Raw genomic sequence first — 20,201 nt, 5'->3', positions numbered from 1 at the left:
GTCTTTTCCAGTGAGTCAACTCGTCGCATGAGGTAGCCAAAGTATTGGAGTTTCAGCTTTAGCATCAGTCCTTCCAACGAACACCCAGGATTGATCTCCTTTAGAATGGACTGGTTGGATCTCCTTGCAGTCCAAGGGACTCTCAAGAGTCTTCTCCAGCACCACAGTTCAAAAGCATCAATTCTCCGGCGATCAGCTTTCTTCACAGTCCAACTCTCACATCCATACATGACCACGGGAAAAACCATAGCCTTGACTAGACGGACCTTTTTTGGCAAAGCAATGTCTCTGCTTTTTAATATGCTATCTAGGTTGGTCATAACTTTCCTTCCAAGGAGTAAGCGTCTTTTAATTTCATGGCTGCAATCAGCATCTGCAGTGATTTTGGAGCCCAAAAAAATAAAAGTCTGACACTGTTTCCACTGTTTCCCCATCTATTTGACATGAAGTGATGGGACCAGATGCCATGATCTTTGTTTTCTGAATGTTGAGCTTCAAGCCAACCTTTTCACTCTCCTCTTTCACTTTCATCAAGAGGCTTTTGAGTTCCTCTTCACTTTCTGCCATAGGGTGGTGTCATCTGCATATCTGAGGTTATTGATATTTCTCCCGGCAATCTTGATTCCAGCTTGTGCTTCTTCCAGACCAGCGTTCCTCATGATGTACTCTGCATATAAGTTAAATAAGCAGGGTGACAATATACAGCCTTGATGTACTCCTTTTCCTATTTGGAACCAGTCTGCTGTTCCATGTCCAGTTCTAACTGTTGCTTCCTAATCTGCATACAATGCCAAAGAATGCTCAAACTACTGCACAGTTGCACTCATCTCACATGCTAGTAAAGTCATGCTCAAAATTCTCCAAGCCAGGCTTCAGCAATATGTGAACCGTGAACTTCCAGATGTTCAACCAGGTTTTAGAAAAGGCAGAGGCACCAGAGGTCAAATTGCCAACATCCGCTGGATCATGGAGAAAGCAAGAGAGTTTCAGAAAAACATCTATTTCTGCTTCATTGACTATGCCAAAGCCTTTGACTGTGTGGATCACAATAAACTGTGGAAAATTCTGAAAGGTACACTATTAGGTGAATAAAATAATTTGTAGGAGTAATGACTGCATTTTTGCAAAAGCAGATCTCTTTTTGTGTGAGTGGGTGAATATACAGGTGTGTGTGTGTGTTTGTGCACGCATGTGCACGGACATGGACGTGCCCATGTGTATGTACATATATACATGTGGTTCTCTCAAAGTTCTTTTGAAACATTAATTTATGCATATATCTTAAAAATGTAAATGGTGAAGGAAACCTGCTACCCTACAGAAAAATGAGAAAACTAGCAATTACTTATCCCAACCTGTGTTTATTTTCCCTGTGTTATACCCCATATTTCCCTGTCCAGGAACTAAGTACCTTTTTTTTAATGCTTTTAAAGTTCTTTTAAATTTCTTATAACCAGCTCTCTCTTGCTCTCCCTTTTTGTCACTCTCTGCTGTCTATCTATATATCTACACACACACACACACACACACAATTGGAGAGAACCATTACCCTCAAAGAAAGAAATTATGGAAAAGAGGAACATTTATTTCATACAACTCCATATTATTTTTCACTTTTATAAATAGAAAAAGAGAGTAACATGGAAACATACATTACCATATGTAAAATAGATAGCCAATGGTAATTTGTGGTATGACTCAGGGAACTCAAACTGGGGTTCACTAATAACCTAGAGGGGTAGGATAGGGAGGGAGGTAGGAGGGAACATGAGTAAATCTATGGCTGATTCATGTTGATATTTGGTAGAAATCAGCACAATACTGTAAAGCAATTATCCTTCAGTTAAAAAAAAAGACACTGTCTTGAAATTTTTCATCAGTTCAGTTCAGTTCAGTTGCTCAGTCGTGTCCGACTCTTTGCAACCCCATGAATCACAGCACGCCAGGCCTCCCTGTCCATCACCAACTCCCGGAGTTCACTCAAACTCACGTCCATCGAGTCGGTGATGCCATCCAGCCATCTCATTCTCTGTCATCCCCGTCTCCTCCCACCCCTAATCCTTCCCAGCATCAGAGTCTTTTCCAGTGAGTCAACTCGTCTCATGAGGTGGCCAAAGCAGTTTCAGCTTTAGCATCAGTCCTTCCAATGAACACCGAGGATTGATCTCCTTTAGAATGGACTGGTTGGATCTCCTTGCAGTCCAAAGGACTCTCAAGAGTCTTCTCCAGCACCACAGTTCAAAAGCATCAATTCTTCAGCGATCAGCTTTCTTCACAGTCCAACTCTCACACCCATACATGACCACGGGAAAAACCATAGCCTTGACTAAATGGACCTTGGTTGGCAAAATAATGTCTCTGCTTTTTAATATGCTATCTAGGTTGGTCATAACTTTCCTTCCAAGGAGTAAGCATCTTTTAATTTCATGGCTGCAATCAGCATCTGCAGTGATTTTGGAGCCCCAAAAAATAAAGTCTGACACTGTTTCCACTGTTTCCCCATCTATTTCCCATGAAGTGATGGGACCATATGTCATTATAATTAGGCTGTTTTTTTGTTGCAAATCCAAATAAAGGTCTAACTGAAAATACATTTTTGCAATTTGATTACTCAGCTTTTTAAGCAGTCAAACAACTGGATTTTTATTTCCTCTTACTGATAAAAAAGGACTGACTTCTGTATTGAGTAAAATGAGATGTTTATGACCTTACCAAAATAAACTTTTTCAAGATACAGAAATATAACATCAAGTAGTGAGTCCTATTTGCTAATTCTGTTAAATGTTGCTATAAACAGAAATTTACAGCAAATAACTCCAAGTTCCTATATAAATCCAGCGATGACTAAGGGGGTAAAAAAATAACACTCTTCACACTCAATATTCATTATTTTTCAAAGGAATTTCCAGCTATGGAACTCTCTAGCTACCTTTAAAATCATTCATATTAAAATATCACTTTTAAAACAACTAACATAAAATATAAAATATTTAAAAAAAAATACCATAGGCATGTTTGTATTTGATACACACACATACATTCAGGTGCCAAGAGCCCAAATCCAAGTATAAATACTTGGAAAGGAAATAGAGGAAATATATATAGAGGCTGATATATAAAAGTTGGTCCTAATGATTTTAACAAAATTTTCTTTAAGTGATTAATTTAATGTACATAGTCATTTGAACTCCTATTGTAATTTCTTACCTATACAAACTTTTGAATGATTTTACATGTGTTGCTGGGTTTGCTTAAATAGTTTAAAATCTAGAAACACAAGGTTCTATTTTTGATCTTGCAATTGCTAGAAAAGGAAAAAATAGTTCCTATAAAAGCTTAACGTTATACAAATGGAAAAGGAACAAAATAAAAAGATGATTAGCCAGGAGTCTTATATTATTTTATTCACCATCAGGCAGACCTCAAGCATAGGAGACTTATCTGATATTTTCAGTACCATAAGTCCTATGCTCAAAATATTTTTTCAACAAGCTACCGCAGAAATGTTTAATATATGATAGAATAAAAGATAACCTATAGAAAACAAAGCAAAACATTACTTAAGGATTAAACATTCATTGATTTAAAAAATGAAGGATGACTACATATCTCAGATTTCCAAAGACAGCTCTGGTTTATGCCTGTTAGCATAGTAATGATTATTAATAGTGCTCTCAAAAAGATCCTTGTAGACAGACAACTGCATTAATAACTCCAGTATTTCACCTCTTCCACTATCTAATCTTAAAGTGTCCTCTCACAGACTCTGTGGCCATGTGACTTGCTTTGGTCAATAGGTTACTTGCTATTCTGACATAAGCAGAAACTTAAAAACCATATGTGCAATTGGGCTTGCTTTTCTGTCTCTATTAACTCCATGAAAACATGCACAGGTGAGACTGCTAAAGTTTGAGAGGAAAGTGGAGCAGAAGAAAGTTAGTGAAGATAATGATAATGGTCAGTCCAACTGAGAACTAGTTGATCTAAGTCAGAACCATCCAGGAGTATCCAGCCTGTATCACCAAGCTTCAGAGAGAGAGAGACAGAAAGAAACAGAGAGAGTGTATGTGTGTAACAATTTTAAGTCTCTGTTTTAACTTTTGCAGTGATTTGTTACTATATAATCATGTCAATAATTATTAAAACCTGGGAAAAATAAGCAAAATAATTTACTCACACACATATGACTATACAGAGCTTATAAACAGTACCTTCATTTCCATTAGTCCTGCTGTATTTGGAGGTGTGCTAAGAGCTTTTTCAGATATCTTCTCAAATTCCTCACATAATCTGAAAAACCAGACAAAAGCCATTTATATAATTAAATTTTATTCCTAAATATATTCATGTATACTATTTTAATATTCCATTACATGAAAAATAGATTACTTACATATATAACATCTAATTAATTAAAAGCAAATTTGTGTTCACTTATTTATTCATTCAATACACATTTAACGATCATTCATCACGTTCGTAACTACCGTATTAAGTGACAGAGATACAGAAATGTGGAAGATGTAGTAATGGTTCTCAGACAGTCCACATTCCAGTATGAAAGACAAGACTATGAACAATCACTTCCAACCTAGAGTTTCAAGGATGCTACCAGAGATTTAGCTGAGACGGCACAAAAGGTGGTCTACTTGGAAGGCACGGTTAAAATGGGCTGGTGTGCTCAGAAACTTCTGGTAGTATGCAAATATTTCCTACTGACTTGAATTGTGGGCAATACAAATAATGAACTTAACATGAAATAAAAAAAAAAAACCAGAGCTGTGAGAGGTTAAGAAAGTTGAGATAATGCACAGAAATTTATTCAAGAAGATTGGCTGTGAGGTGAAAGAGAGGGAATGGATGGTGATGATGTTGAGTTGAAGTGGAGGATGGAGAATGGAAGAGGGTTTTGAACATGTTTGCAAATTTCAGAGACAGAATCAACAGGGAAGGAGAGATTTAAGATAGGCACAGAGGGGACAACTCAAAAACACAGGTCCAGAGAGATCGGAGGCAATGAGGCTGAGCTTGTGGGTGGAGACAAGAACACTGAATGGTTGGCAGACTCTTGCCTGTGAGAATGTGGGGGGTCAGATGGGAAGGAGTCCGTGCAGAGGTGAGTTGAGACACATGAGAGCAAGGAGTTGAGGGTATTTGTATCTAACAGTTCCTATAATAGTCCTGGTGTGTCCTCTGTACATACTGTGAGTCTGGTGAGAGGCATACTTAGGAGAAAAAGGGAAAAAATAGAACTGGCATGAGCTCTAGGGGCAGCTAAGAGGCAGGGAAATAGCTCTGAAATTAAATATTTCACTCAGCATGAAATGTTATAAGTAAAAGACATATTCACTATTCTACACTTTCAGAGGAAAAGGTACTTTAAGATGAATATATGATTGTGGGTCTTAGATAAGCCACCCAAGTCCTAGCCCTTTTCCACGTGGTGCCACCCTCTTCAGCCTCCCCCCAGGCCCACCTCTCATCCCTCACAGTATCTGTGAACACAACAAAACCCGCTCCTTGTTCCTGGAGCACATCATGCCATTTCATACCTCACTTCCTTCTACATACTGTATCCTCTAACTGGAATTCTTTCACCCACATTGTTCACCTGGCGGACTCCTACTCAACCTTCAAAAGGAATTCATGTATCACTGCTACTTTTCAGCCTTCCCTGATTTTCCCCTCCTCCAACCTTCACTGTGAAATGAAATTGACCATTTCCGTCTCTACCGTTCTTTTTCTGTAGTTCAATACATCCTGTTGTAATTTACTGGATTGGGTGTCCACTTCTGCAACATAACTTCTGCAGCTTTGTTCATAGTCTATGTCCCTAATGCTGTGCCTGACCTTCCTCCAGGCTTCTACACAGGCTAAAAGAAATATTCTTTTTAATAATATTTCCTCTAACACTATAACTATAAAAATTCTGATTATTTTGGGGGTTTATTCCATGTAACTGATACCGGGAAAGAGGCTCATGGAGCCACATTATCACCAGTGTTAGAAAACTGCACTAACTACACTTTTAGTCTTAAATAGGTATTCTGCTTTACACATTAGCATTTTTGAGTTTACTTAACAAGAGTCAGTTTTCCTTAAAATCTCCAGGTTGAACAACAAATGAGTTTGTAGTTAAGATAACATGTTCCCATGGACATGAAGGGTAATTAAAGTAAAATGATGTTCCAAATATGGTATCCTTGACAACTACTCTGAATATCCACTTTGAAAACTCACTCTGGGTACTGATTACACAAACTTAAAAATGTGAAGTTAGATAATGTCCACATGACTTGTACAAAAGAAATGCAAGTGCATTTTAATACCACCTTAATTCAGACAACTGGGAAGACATATTCATGGTGAAAAAAAGATACTATTTAGATTCAAGTAGAAATAAGTTTGGCTTTATCTTTTCTTTTAGGTCATTTATGATACTGCTTTATCCATTACTTTAGTTGACAGTTGATTCTATTTAAACCACCTCCCCCCCAAATAAAAGTATTAAACACAATACCTTGTGTTTACTTCCTGATGATCTCTGAACATTTTAGCAATAAGTTTTCCACAAATGACATCTGCTCGCTTCACCAAAGCTCTGATTAATTCCTCACAGCGCACCTCAAACATTCCTAAACGAACAGTCTGCAATGTTGGGTATTAAAAGTTTAATAAACATGAAATGACATAAATGATTCCCATAATTTTGCCTTTTCCACAATATTGATTTTGTGTGTATAATCTAATACAATTGAGTTTTGTTTATTTTTTTAATATGATGTAGGTTGGGTTTTTTAAATACTCTACTACTATCTTCTCAGTAAATCTCCTTGAATAATATATCTTAAGCCAATTCTATTTCAGGACAATAATGGATATAAAAACTTTGGAGAACTGAGTTATTGCTACATAGACAATGTGGGATTTAAATGTTATATTTGCTCTGTACAAAAATTAATGAATGTCCATGGTAGTAATTTTGGAAAATATTTTTAAAAAGGACAAAAGAAGAAAATGTTTAATTACCAGTCTCCTACTAAACAGAAGTAACCACCTTTTGGTATAATTACCATTATTTTCCAAAGTATTTATAAAAACCAAAGCAATTTAAAAAATTAGTTCTTGATATTTTTGAAGGGTCAAATTAAAGAAAGTACTTAAAAGTCAGGGTTGCAGGGTAGACTTTCAGGTCTCTGAGCAGAAGAATCTTGTGTTTTGTCTATTTCCATATAGCCAAGGCTTACCACATGCTTGGCATATAGAAAAGTCCAATAAATAGTTGTCTGTTGATAATAATGGTCTAATTCTTTCACTGTACAGTGTAGAAATACATCCTAATAAACCAGGGAAAAGATCACTAGGTACAAAGAACAGTTGTATAAAATAGGTGATTTACCTTTCTAGATGTGTACTGTATATCCTCTATGAGTTTTTGATATTTGCGAATTTCTTGAATTATTTTCTCATAATGATGATTTTCTGCAAGGAAAGCATCAGCATCTTGCTCAGCCTTTCTGGTAATTAAAAAATCATACTTGTCATAAAATTTGAGGTGCTCAATGGGTGCCACGCTCTCACGCATAACCACCTCCTTAATCTTTTCTTTGTGAGCTTCAACAATTTCATTCAGAATTATTGGCTTCAAGATTGTTGGTTTAGACTTACTTTCCTAAACAAAGGGATAAAAACTATATGAGTCATTTAAAATATCTTAAATTAAGGTAACCATATCATTTGTGCTGTGCTGTTTAGTCACTTAAGTCTTGTCCAGCTCTTTTGCAAGACCATGAGCCTGCCAGGCTCCTCTGTCAATGGGATTTCCCAGGCAAGAATACTAGAGTGAGTAGCCATTGCCTTCTCCAGGGGATCTCTCTGGCACAGAGATCAAAGCTAGATCTCCTGCATTGCAGGCGAATTCTTGACAGCTGAGCCACCAAGTAAGCACACCATATCATTTAGCTACATAAAAATGCCCAATTTAGCATATTGTCTTTTTACTCTCAAGGTACTCTGATTTTTCTAATCTATGTCTACAGAAGGAAATTCAGTCTAATCACAGCATATTTTAAATATCTAAGTTTCATGTAATGTTATATTTTTCTTAGAGGCTATCTAGGTGTGCTTTGTTTTTCTGTATGGATGAAAGAGCAGTCACTTGAGAACATGCACAAATTAAGAATTAGAATATCAAAACAGCAAAATCCACATTTTATTTGTGCAACTGTATATGCTAGCTTAAAAGGTAGTGCTTGCATTGTACTTTTTTTTTTAAATAAGTCAGCTCAATGTCATCTGATTATAGTCTTTGATCACAATACTTTGTCACCTTGAGGAGTAATCTATCTGGAACAAAGAAAGACTGTTTACTCATTGATTGGAACCTGAGTTTTGATTCTGTGAACAGCAACTAGAACAGACTAAAATACCTAATTACAAAATTTGCATTCTGCTGCCACCGTTAGAATAACATGGGCAATAATGTTATCAGACAACAATTTTAAATAAGCAAACAAATCTCAACAGACAAGTAAATGTGCAAATATAGTTTATTATCTTGAACCAAGATACACTTTAAATACACACACACACACTCTCTCTCTCTCTGCCTGTTTTCCAGAGAAGGGATTTTTAACTATCACAAACAAAAATCATTACTAGTAGTGAATATCCTACAGCTTTTAAACTGATAATATCAAATGATTCCTCAGCGAACTGGGTAATTCATTCAGGTATCCAGTGTGCATTTGCCCACTATGTCCCCTAGTGGGCATTTCAGGAAATAACACTTTTTAAGAACTATATGCTTCATGAGAACATTGGTGAATCCCATCACCAACACCATCATCTCAACCCTACTCTTGGGGCACAGTAGATGCTTGGTGTCATTCTTTTGGAAAAAGCACTTTAGGATAAATAAATACATATTGTAAAATTTATGCAATGTGAAATTGTTGGGTCTAATGTGAAGCTTGTCCATTTTTGTTTACTGATTCCATTATATTTACTACTGTGAAAAAGAGTCTTTTAGAAGAAATGGAGGAGTCCTCATACTCAAAAATAGAATCCAAAATGCAATACTTTGGTGCAATCTCAAAAACTACAGAATAATCTTGATTGGTTTCCAAGGCAAACCATTCAACATCATAGAAATCCAAATCTACGCCCCAACCACTAATGCTGAAGAAGCTGAACTTCAATGGTTCTATGAAGACCTACAAGTCATTCTAGAACTAACACCAAAAAGGATATCATTTTCATCATAGGAAATTGAAAGCAAAAGGAGAAAATCAAGAGATTCCAGGAGTAACAGGCAAGTTTGGCCATGGAGTACAAAATGAAGCAAGGCAAAGGCTAAGGGAATTTTGCCAAGAGAACACACTGTCATATCAAACAGCCTTTTCCAACAACACAAAAGACTACTCTACACATAGACATCACCAGATGATCAACAATGAAATCGACTGCAAAGAATACAATCAATCTGAAGATGGAGAAGCTGTATACAGTCAACAACAACAACAAAAAGACCAGGAGCTGACTGTGGCTCAGATCATGAACTCCTTATTACAAAATTCAGGATTAAATTGAAGAAAGTAGGGAAAACCATTAGGCCATTCAGGTATTATCTAAATCAAATCCCTTATGATTATACAGTGGAGATGATGAATAGATTCGAGGGATTAGATCTGGTAGACAGAGTGCCTGAAGAACTGTGGGTGGAGGTTCGTAACACTATACAGGAGGTGGTGACCAAAACCAGTCTGAAGAAAAAGAAATGCAAGAAGGCAAAGTGGTAGTCTGAGGAGACCTTACATATAGCTGAGGAAAGAAGAGATACAAAAGGTAAAAGAGAAAGGGAAAGATACACTCAACTGAATGCAGACTTCCAGAGAATAGCAAGAAGAGATAAAACCTTCTTAAGTGAAAAATGCAAAAAAAAAAAAAAAAAAAATAGAGGAAAACAATAGAATGGCAAAGACTTGGAGATCCCTCCAAGAAAATTGGAAATACCAAGAGACCACTTCATGCAAAGATGGGCACAATAAAGGACAGAAATGACAAGGAACTAACAGAAGCAGAAGAGATTAAGAAGAGGTGGTAAGAATACACAGAAGAAATACACAAAAAAGGTCTTAACAACCCAGATAACCACAATGGTGTGGTTAGTCACCTAGAGCCAGACATCCTGGAATGTGAAGTCAAGTGGGTCTTAGGAAGCATTACTACAAACAAAGCTAGTGGAGGTGAAGGAATTCCAGCTGAGCTATTTCACATCCGAAAAGATGAAGCTGTTAAAATGCTGCACTCAATATGCCAGCAAACTTGGAAAATGCAGCAGTGGCCACAGGACTAGAAAAGGTCAGTTTTCATTCCAATCCCAAAAAAATGCAATGCCAAAGAATGTGAAAACTACTGTATAATTGCACTCATTTCACAGTCTAGCAAGGTAATGCTCAAAGTCCTTCAAGTTATGCTTCCGTAGTACATAATCCAAGAACTTCCAGATAAACAAGCTGGATTTAGAGAAGGCAGAGGAACCAGAGCTCAATAGCCAACATCCATTGGATCACAGAGGAACCAAGAGAATTCCAGAAAAACATCTACTTTTGCTTCATTGGCTACATGAAAGCCTTTGGCTATGTGGATCACAACAAACTGTGGAAAATTCTGAAAGAGACAGGAATACCAGACCACCTTACCTGTCTCCTGAGAGACTCATATGCAGGTCAAGAAGCAATGGAACAATGGACTGGTTCAAAATTAGGAAAGTAGTACAACAAGGCTGTATATTGTCACCTTGCTTATTTAACTTATATGCATAGTATATCATTTGAAATGCCAGGCCGGATGAATCACAAGCTGGAATCAAGATTGCCCAGGAGAAATATCAACAACCTTATATATGCATATGATACCACTCTAATGGCAGAAAGTGAAGTGGAACTGAAGAGTGTCTTGATGAAGGTGAAAAAGGAGAGTCAAAATTCTGACTTAAAACTCAATATTCAAAAAATGAAGATCACATCATCTGGTATCACGACTTCATGGCAAGTAGATGGGAAAAAAGTGGAAACTGTGACAGATTTTATTTTCTTGGGCTCCAAAACCACTGTGGACACTGACCGAAGCCATGAAATTAAAAGACGCTTGCTCCTGAGAAGAAGAGCTATGATAAACCTAGAGAGAGTGTTAAAAAGCACAGACTTTACTGACAAAGGTCCCTATAGTCAAAGCTATAATTTTTCCAGTAGTCATGTATGGATGTGAGAGTTGGACCCTAAAGAAGGTTGAGTGCCAGAGAATATGCTTTCGAACTGTGTTGCTGATGAAGACTCTTGAGAGCCCCTTAGATTGCAAGATCAAACCAGTCAATCCTAAAGGAAATCAGTCCTGAATATTCACTGGAAGAACTGATGCTGAAGCTGAAGCTCCAGTACTTTGGCCACTTGATACAAAGAGCTGGTTCACTGGAAAAGACCCTGATGCTGGGAAAGATTGAGGGCAGGAGGAGAAGGTGGCAACAGAGGATGAGATCATTGGATAGCATCACTGACTCGACGGACATGAGTTTGAGCAATTTTGGTAGATAGTGAAGGACAGGCAAGCCTGGTGTACTGCAGACCTTGGGGTCACAAAGAATTGGACGTGACTTTAGTGACTGAACAACAATGTGAATCTTATTAATATTCATCATAAAATAAGTAAGGTGGGAAGTCATAACTGGTATCCCCACAGAAAAACAGGAACATTAAGAGGTGACACAACCAAAATTTCAGAATGTTGCAAGCTGAGGGGACAATAAAGAGAAAATGTCTTATCTGGGCCTTGTTTTTCAGTGGAGAAGAAAAAGGGTGGTTGTCTTAAGAATTTGTAACCACAAACCTGTTCTCATACAGATTTGGGTAAATGTTCATCCTATCAGTATTGTCCACCAAATTCTCAGGCAAAAATTTTGTCTAAAAGGGTACTGGGTTTGCAGGGGCCTCAAGAGCACGTATCAATATGCAAATTCCAGAGGAACCAATTCAAATCAAGGCCTCAAAGACATCCTGCATAAAGTTCTCACTTGTACGAGGCCATAGTAAAAAAGGAAAAGCACTTACAGAAATAAACTACCCGGAGCAGGACTCAGATCAGCAAACAGAGAAGAGTAATGGATATATAACTAGGTACAAGAGACTATCAAAAATGATCAGGCTTAGTTGAAAAAAAAAGTTAATGGGCCCTGAGAAAGTAAAAATAAAAAAGTTAGATCTATGGAGACGATAATATTCTCAAAATGAATAATGTCACAATCACAATGTTAAGTAAAATAAAACAAGTCATGGACTACTTATAAGATGACTCCATCTATACAACAATATGGAAAAACTAAAAAGAAATTTAATATGCAGCTGTGTATTGATAGTAAGTTCATCTTTAAAAGTTCAGAATAATAACTATGAAATGCAAGATAGTGAATCCTTTGTTAGAAGGTAGAAGAACAGAACTATGAAGAGGGAAGGGCAACTGAGGGGCAGAGCTTAAAGGTCACAGTCATTGTATAAGTTAGATTGAAGGCATGAAGGTGTTAACTTTATTACTACTTAAAACTTTAAACATTAGCCTTAAAACTTTAAAGAGTCCTGTACTCTTTTTATGCATGAAATACTCATAAACTATTTAAAAAAATAAAAAAGGAAAAAGAGAGCTAATGTTTGGACTTAGGAAACTTGAAAAGCTTTTAAGTAAATGAATTTTCAGACATGCTCGTTTCATATACTAGAGTGCAATAACTACTGTTGAAATATTGTAGTTCAGCAGAATGTTGCTAAATATTTGACCAAAGAGAGAAGGGAAGTAGGATCTATGATTTGGAAGTAAGGTGACATGACTATTCCTGGATAAAGGTGTATGAGGAAGGCAATCATTAGAAGCAGTGTTTTGCAAAGCAAGAAAAGCATTTACTAGTGGTCAACAGCATGTAGAAGTGTGACAACAAATGCTCACTGATAGCTTCGGACCTGATCACAACTTTAATTCTTCCCCCTCAGAAAGATTTCAGCTGGTTTCAATGAAAGACTGGTCTAAGAAACTGGTATTAAAGAGAAGCTAATGGGAAAATAGTATGTTTTCAAGTAAAACTGCCTTATAAGCCAATGTGATTAAGTCATTTATATTCTGTTAAGCAGAGGATACCAGTCTACACCTTCTAGAAGTTATTTGAAGGAAATATTGTCATGGAAATTCAAGCAATCAGAATATCGTAGCAACTTACCCATTTGGAATACAATTTTGTCTCAACTCTTGGCACAAAATTGACAGCCTTAATCATGACATCATAAACATTTAGGAGGATGTCTGTATAATCATTGAAATCAGGTTCAAACTTAATGGTGTCGTTATCAAGAATCAGCCTCATGACAAAACCTGGATGTTCAAAGGCTCTAATAGAATCCTGCAACAAAGAAATTATATAATATATATATATTATAAAGTATCCATAAACATGCATATCAAATGTGAGAGACTAGGGAGGGCACTGATCCCAGTTAGAATACACCCTTCCTCTCATGGCCTAGACAGTTAACCCAAGGAGAAGCTGTACCAAAAAAGATAAAAGCCATTCCCAGCTAGACTTGTTGGTAGCTACTATAGGGTCAAGATGCCAGAAAAAGGAAGATGTGTATAGCAGTGGGCTCTAGAATCATGCAAGAACGAGCCCAAGAGGAGAATATTCAAATTCCCAGACTGCTCACTCTGTATCAGGACCTTCTTACAGAAAGAAAAGAGTTGTTTGAAGAAACTTTCCCCTGTCATCATGACCCAAATTTCCCAATGATGGGAATTTTCACCTATTGCCACTAACCTCACTAATATAATAATAATAATATATTCTGCACATGTAGGTTGACACTGTCTTTTTTAAAACAGGTAAGTGTAGTAGGTCTAAAGATATACTTTCTGATCTCTCACTGGTAAAAGTTATAATTATTTACTCTCAAAGAACTGAAAATAAATTGCTAAGTGAATACTGGTATGACTGAATCTTACTTACTGGGGGTTGTGCAATTAAGTCTGTGAAATCTTGCATGGAAAGCAAAGCGAGTTCCTGCAGCTGTAAAGTCATAAGTGTAGCAGTGCAGTTGAAAAAAGATTCCATTTTGGCACTGTTGTCACCAGTTGGCAATAGTTTTTTTTTATTACCTTGGTAATAAATATTCTGCACTTCTGGAAACCACCTTCAAAGAACAAAAAGACTTTTAAAAGTTAATACTTTCAGTGAATTATTCCTCTTACATTAACAGTAACTTCTGAACATTCAAAGGTCTTCATAGAGAGGTATATTGCCAAATGACATTATCCACTTTCTGAAATGTAAGTACTCGCATATTTCATCCCTCCTAAGAAATTTTAATCATAGACAATGGAAAATGGCTCAATGACATGATGCTGTGATAAAAATGTAACTTGAACTCCATGTATGACACTCTTTGGATATTATAAAAATTATCTTTACTGGATATTACAAGGCATGCCTCCCATGGGTTTGTCAATTTAAAGCTAAAATGTGAGTAACACTAAATCAAGGGAGGCCTTTTTTGGTTCAACCCATTTGGTATTTTATGCTATTCTATTTCACAATGATAGTTGAAAACAAGATACAAAACAACAAAATCAAGTATGTTCTTTTCTTATCCTCCTTAATGAGAAATTCTAAAAGAGTGACTGATTTAAAACAAGTTTCAAATGTATATCCTTCCTTGTAATAAAAGGAAAATAATGAATTTCATATTCACAGACATGTTGTGATAAGCCAAGTTTTCAGTTTACAAAACCACTGTCCAACACTAAAATTAAGGAATATTTGTACCTCTTTTATAAGATAGAATTTTTAAGCAGTCAATATAAGTTCAGGAGTTGCCTGAATGCTCCAAGAGAGATCAAAGTTTTAAATGTATGTATTTGTCCCTTTAACAAATATATGTTTTGTGCCTCTGTGCTAGGGACAGTGTCTCAGGAGATATGAAAAATATGACATAATCCTTTATCTTTTAGAATAAGGAAGGCAATGTGTCATAGCAGAAAAGCAGATATATTTGAAATCAAAGGATAGAGACATATTTTCTACTTAAGTAATAGAGAAGAGTTTTGTAGTGAAGAGGGCAATTTCACTAAAGAATAGATAAAAATGAAGCAAAGACGACCATGAGAAAAGGATCTGAAGTAGAAGATATGAAAAAATAGGTGGGAGAGGTAGGGCTAATATATCTAATCATTTTGCTATCTGTAACAGAGCTAACAGACCAGAAAATAGGAATAAGTAAGTGGGGGAAAGTATGCAGGACTTTGAAAAACTTGGGAGTTAAATACAAGAACTTGGGACAGGCTCATGCTCTTGGGAGCTAAACACAAGAACTTGGGACAAGCTTATGCTCTATGAATAAACAGCAAATCCTTCTGCAATGGGGCATTACTGCAAAAGCAACAGGTAAAGAGGATAGGTAGCAAATACTAACGGGAGAGAGCGAAGCCAGATACAGCAGATACCAAGGGGACTGAGAAGTTTCCAGTAACTCAGGCAAGAGATGAAGAGAAGTGAAATGTATCTCAACAAAAAAAGAATAGTTAGAGATACACTGAATATGGCTGGAGGCTGGCTAGGGATGGTGAGGATGTAGATGAGTAAAAGAGATAGAAAAAGTAAAAAACTTTTCAACTTGGCCTGGGAATGGTCCAGAAGAAGAAGAATGGTAGGTCTGGAATAAAGACTAATACTGTTATGGAAATGTTGAGAAGCAGGTGCTGACATTTCATTCAACTGGAGATATACAGTAGAAATTTTATAAGAGGGCAGAAATTTTTTTAACAGAGCTCAGAAAACATAAGACAGCTAAGAGAGAAGAAATCATGAAACCGTTGAGAATATAGAGAAGAAAAGTGAAAGCAAATACCTGCACAGCCTCTACTCTTAGAGAAGATAGTAAGATTAAGTAGAGTCAGAAAAAGAGATCAAAAAAGAAATAGACACAGGGACACAGAACAGAGACTTAGAGAAGGCAGTAGTGATAAACTACAGCAACTGCTGAGAAGTGGAGGATGAGGACTAAGAAGACGTTAGGGCTTGGCATAGATGTCATAATTAATCACTTACTAATTGTTTCTCCACTGTGGTGAGCTGATGCTCTGCCTTTCAGCCATGATAAAACACATTCTGGCTCCCTATTTAAAGTATGGTCAGAGCGTTCTTCCCTCAAAATCAATTAAGCAGCATCAAGAGATACAGTTAAGCAATCTACAGCTTTCAGCAAAATAATTCAATAAAGGTTTATCCTCTACTCTTTTCTTTGACATCCAGTCTACTAAAATTTGCAGTGGAAATGTATTCCTGGGGTAGAACCCTAAAGTTATAGAATAAGTTATATTTATTTTTATTCTGTGCTTATGAGGTCATATTCTTCTCTGCAATTAATTATGAAGTTTCATTCTGCACTTCTCTATTTTTTATAAGAAATAAATACTAATATTATATAAAAGTCTAAAGTTCATTCAAGTAATATCAAACAAAGCATTTGCTTCTAATGTATTAGTGAAGAAAAAACATAAGGGAAAGATTTAGCCGTAAGCTGTTAAAAGATACCTTTCTAAGCACCTTTCAGAAATCATAAAACCAAGCTGGAGTTTCGTGTCCTCTGTTATCTTAAATGTGATCCAATTTTAATGTTTTATTTGTAATAACTTAATGACCTCTAACAGAGACAATTTTCCTGTATTGTTTCAGAACATATTATCTGGCACCAGTATCAATAATTATCATATGTGGCTACTGCATTTTGAAGGGCCAAATCAAAATGATGTTTAATTCTCATTTGATAGGTCTAACCTCCCAATACAACTGTAAACTCTTTTAAAGAATATTTTCCCCTATAATCATCTTTAAACTCTTCTGTATCCTCCATCCAAAATCAGGATTAACAGGCATATTACCTTGCATGTATTCATAGCAGACTCAAAGAAGTATCTGGAGAACGATTAGTTGATGATCATTACCCACCCACCCCCGCCCCCATGTTACCCAACCCTACCCTCAGAGGAGAGGGTAGAAACAAGACATTGAAAAAGACATCAATTATAACCGTCTTAGTTTCTATGTACTATCTATGCTGCATAGAACATCTGGATAGACATCACAGAGCAAGGCAGTTAAAGACATCATATTTAACTCTCAATCAGAAATGATTACAAACTTGTTAAAATGAGATTTTCTGAAAGCAGTTAAACTATAGTAGCTCAATCATCACATTTTAAAATGTATGTTTTTTGTACATGAAATTTCAAAACTTTACATTTTCAGTAGAGTCTCTTTGGCAGATTCCATGTGTTTCATGACAATTGTCTGAAAAGTTGACAGCTCCAATGCATCCTGACGATTGTGAAATTCTTCTATATCAACTAACCGTAACTTTCTGCAAGAGATGTCAATGAACAGTGATTTATGTATGAGTGGCTTTTTTGGTATTTGATATTTTGCTAATTGGTTGTTCCCTTCTCAAAAACAATATTCCTAGATTTTACCACTAAAATTAGTGTTTCATAAAAATATTCTAGAACATAAAATATTTTAATTTTAAAATAATATAATTGAATTTAACAGGAACACAGTTTGATATTATGAAAGAGTGCTATACAATAGAAGGATATAATAACTGAAATTTTATGGATAGTTAGACTGACTTTTTCTTCAAACTAGAAAAATTATAACAGGAAAAGAGGTAGGGCTCAAAGTTTACAAGGTCCACTCCTCCTAAAACAAAAACTGTACCCATTCTGAAAAGAAAGCAATCCTGAATATTGGGAAGCCATGAAGTGAGGGAGTTCTCACACCTAATTATGACCCAGTGTATAAAAAAGTATTTTGGACTTGTGTGGTTTTTATTTACTTATTTTTTCAGAAAACTGTGTTTACTTCAGCCAATAGTTTTCAGTTCTGACTACAACACTATGATCCTTGTTACAGACATGCTTCACTCAAGAATTTTCTCTAGCACATTAAAGAGCAATAGTACCTATTAGTATCATTGTTATTCACCTCAATTTAACTACAGATTACTTTCCTAAAGAAATTGCTTTTCAATTTCCACATGATCAAATGTTTTCTGTCTGAAAAGTAGTAAACACTATTAAAACATTACATTTAATTTTTGCTTAAAGACCAATATAAAATGCTGGTTAGTAAATAAAACACGTTTCACATCTATTTACATTCCTTTCACAAGTGGAAGTCCATCTCCTAGATTATAATGAGTTCAGCACATGACATCAGTGATATATTATGCACAAAGTCGGTATAGCCATTGCTGAAGAATCATTGGTAATGCGTTATTCTGGACAACTGAGCAGTGCAAAGCAAAGTTTTACATAAAATATTTCTAAAATGTAGCATGATGCCACAAACTAAACATAATCTGCTCTCTTTAGGCTTCTAGCTCAACATGTTCAATGTGACTTTCTGCTTTAAAGCTGTAAGCTGTAAATCAGGTTGCAGGCGCATGCCATGTGAAGCAGCCCTGAATAAGGGCAGTTGCTAGGGCAGGAGCCCTGGAATCCACTGTGCCATTGAGCAACCAGACCAATTTTCCCTGCACTTCCTTGGTGCTTGATTTAGAGACAATTCTAAGCACAGGGCACCCATCTTTCCCGTTTTGAGACTGACAGGCTTTTACAAAAGTTTTATAGAACTTTTCCCATGAAATCCCTGATAACACCCCCTATTTGGACAAAAGGCTGAATTGTTAAGAAGATGGGGAAAATACTACCGGACATTGGTCCTACTTTCTCAGGACAATTCCTACAACAATCTAGGAGTAGAACAATAATTTTAATCATTGGTTTAAGACTACAGAGTCAGGAAAAAAAGACACTCAACAAATAACAGTCCCAAATCACCCAGACTGAATATCAGGTTCTTCTCTGAACTCTTCCTATCCTTTACCTGCTGCAAGCAAGCAGATGTCAATTTCTGGAGACTCAGCGGTCATGGATCCCTCCCATCCTCACACCTGCCGCTTGATGCTAATCACAGTCTGAAAACTACCTTGATCCTTGGATCCATCACTGATTTCAGGCAGAAGGGTCTTCAGCAGTCTTGGCCCAACACTGGACTTAACATCAAGTCAGTCTCTGACTTTGATTTCTGGTTCTCAAAGCTAATCTCACTCCTTACTGGGCCCAGGTTGCCTCTTCAATCACACTCCAAGTGCTCACGTTTCTTGTGCTTGCTCCATGAATTGAGAAACATGTTCTGCTGTTGCCAATAATCCTCCTTTGTTGCATTCGAAGTAGCACACTCTAGGCAGTGCTCTGCACTTGCTTTCTTCACTTACTAAAACATCCTGGAGACCTTTCCATAGCAGCATGTTGATACTGTTCTCATTTGTATTTCATAGCTGCATTCCATTGTGTGACTGTACCATCATTTATTGAACCAGTCTACTATCAATGGTTACTTGGCTGTTTCAGGCTTACCCTCTTAACACCTGGCACAATAAAGAACCCTGAATCTCTATCACTTGCTATATTTTCAGGTTTTATCTGTAAGCTAATTTCCTCCAGGAGCTGGTGATGGACAGGGAGGCCTGGCGTGTTGCGATTCATGGGGTCGCAAAGAGTGGGACACAACTGAGTGACTGAACTGAACTGAATTTCCCAGATATGAGATTGCTGGATTCAAGTGTAAATAAATTTATAAATTTTGATAGATATGACCAGATTCCCCTCAAAAGGGGCCCATTTCTCCAAGCTTCACTAATAATGCATGATGTTAATATATTGGAATTTTGTCAATCCAATGGAAAATATAATGATATCTCAATGTAGTTTTTATTTCAATCTCTTTGCATTTCTCTTACTATGAGTTAGTTTAAGCACCTTTTTAAGCACCCTTAATTTAAAGGGTAATCAAGTTGCATCCTCTCTGAGTACTGTACAGTAAATTAATCCATAGTGTTCTAGTAATATTTTATTGGACTCACCTTGGTCAAACCATGAATTTATAAAATCCACTTTATCTTTTCTTTGACATCCTCTGATTTCTACTGTAATTTCTATGATAACTTCTACACTAATATATACACTGTATATATATGTGTCCCCCTGCATACACCATTTTTCAAGGAAAAACACCTGGGTGCTATGTAGGTTTTTGACTATATTATAAA

The 20,201-nt window shown here is 36.5% G+C and overlaps 1 protein-coding gene across 1 annotated transcript in view; it reads right to left on the bottom strand.

Annotated features, from left to right (window-relative positions):
* The window catches only part of DNAH7 (dynein axonemal heavy chain 7), a 301,053-nt gene that overhangs the window by 215,429 nt on the left and 65,423 nt on the right, over positions 1–20,201 (bottom strand). Inside the window, exons 10-15 of the mRNA XM_055397140.2 lie at positions 17,331–17,450; positions 14,042–14,225; positions 13,262–13,441; positions 7,400–7,672; positions 6,521–6,648; positions 4,212–4,290 (exon numbers count right to left, since the gene is read on the bottom strand). Of these exons, the coding sequence (XP_055253115.2) occupies positions 4,212–4,290; positions 6,521–6,648; positions 7,400–7,672; positions 13,262–13,441; positions 14,042–14,225; positions 17,331–17,450 (964 nt within the window). The remainder of the gene's footprint in view (positions 1–4,211; positions 4,291–6,520; positions 6,649–7,399; positions 7,673–13,261; positions 13,442–14,041; positions 14,226–17,330; positions 17,451–20,201) is intronic.

The sequence above is a fragment of the Moschus berezovskii genome, chromosome 2 (assembly GCF_049115385.1).
Source record: "Moschus berezovskii isolate FMDL1 chromosome 2, NW_MosBer_1.0, whole genome shotgun sequence".
Lineage (NCBI taxonomy): Eukaryota > Metazoa > Chordata > Mammalia > Artiodactyla > Moschidae > Moschus > Moschus berezovskii.
This window is presented reverse-complemented; position numbering and strand designations above follow the sequence as displayed.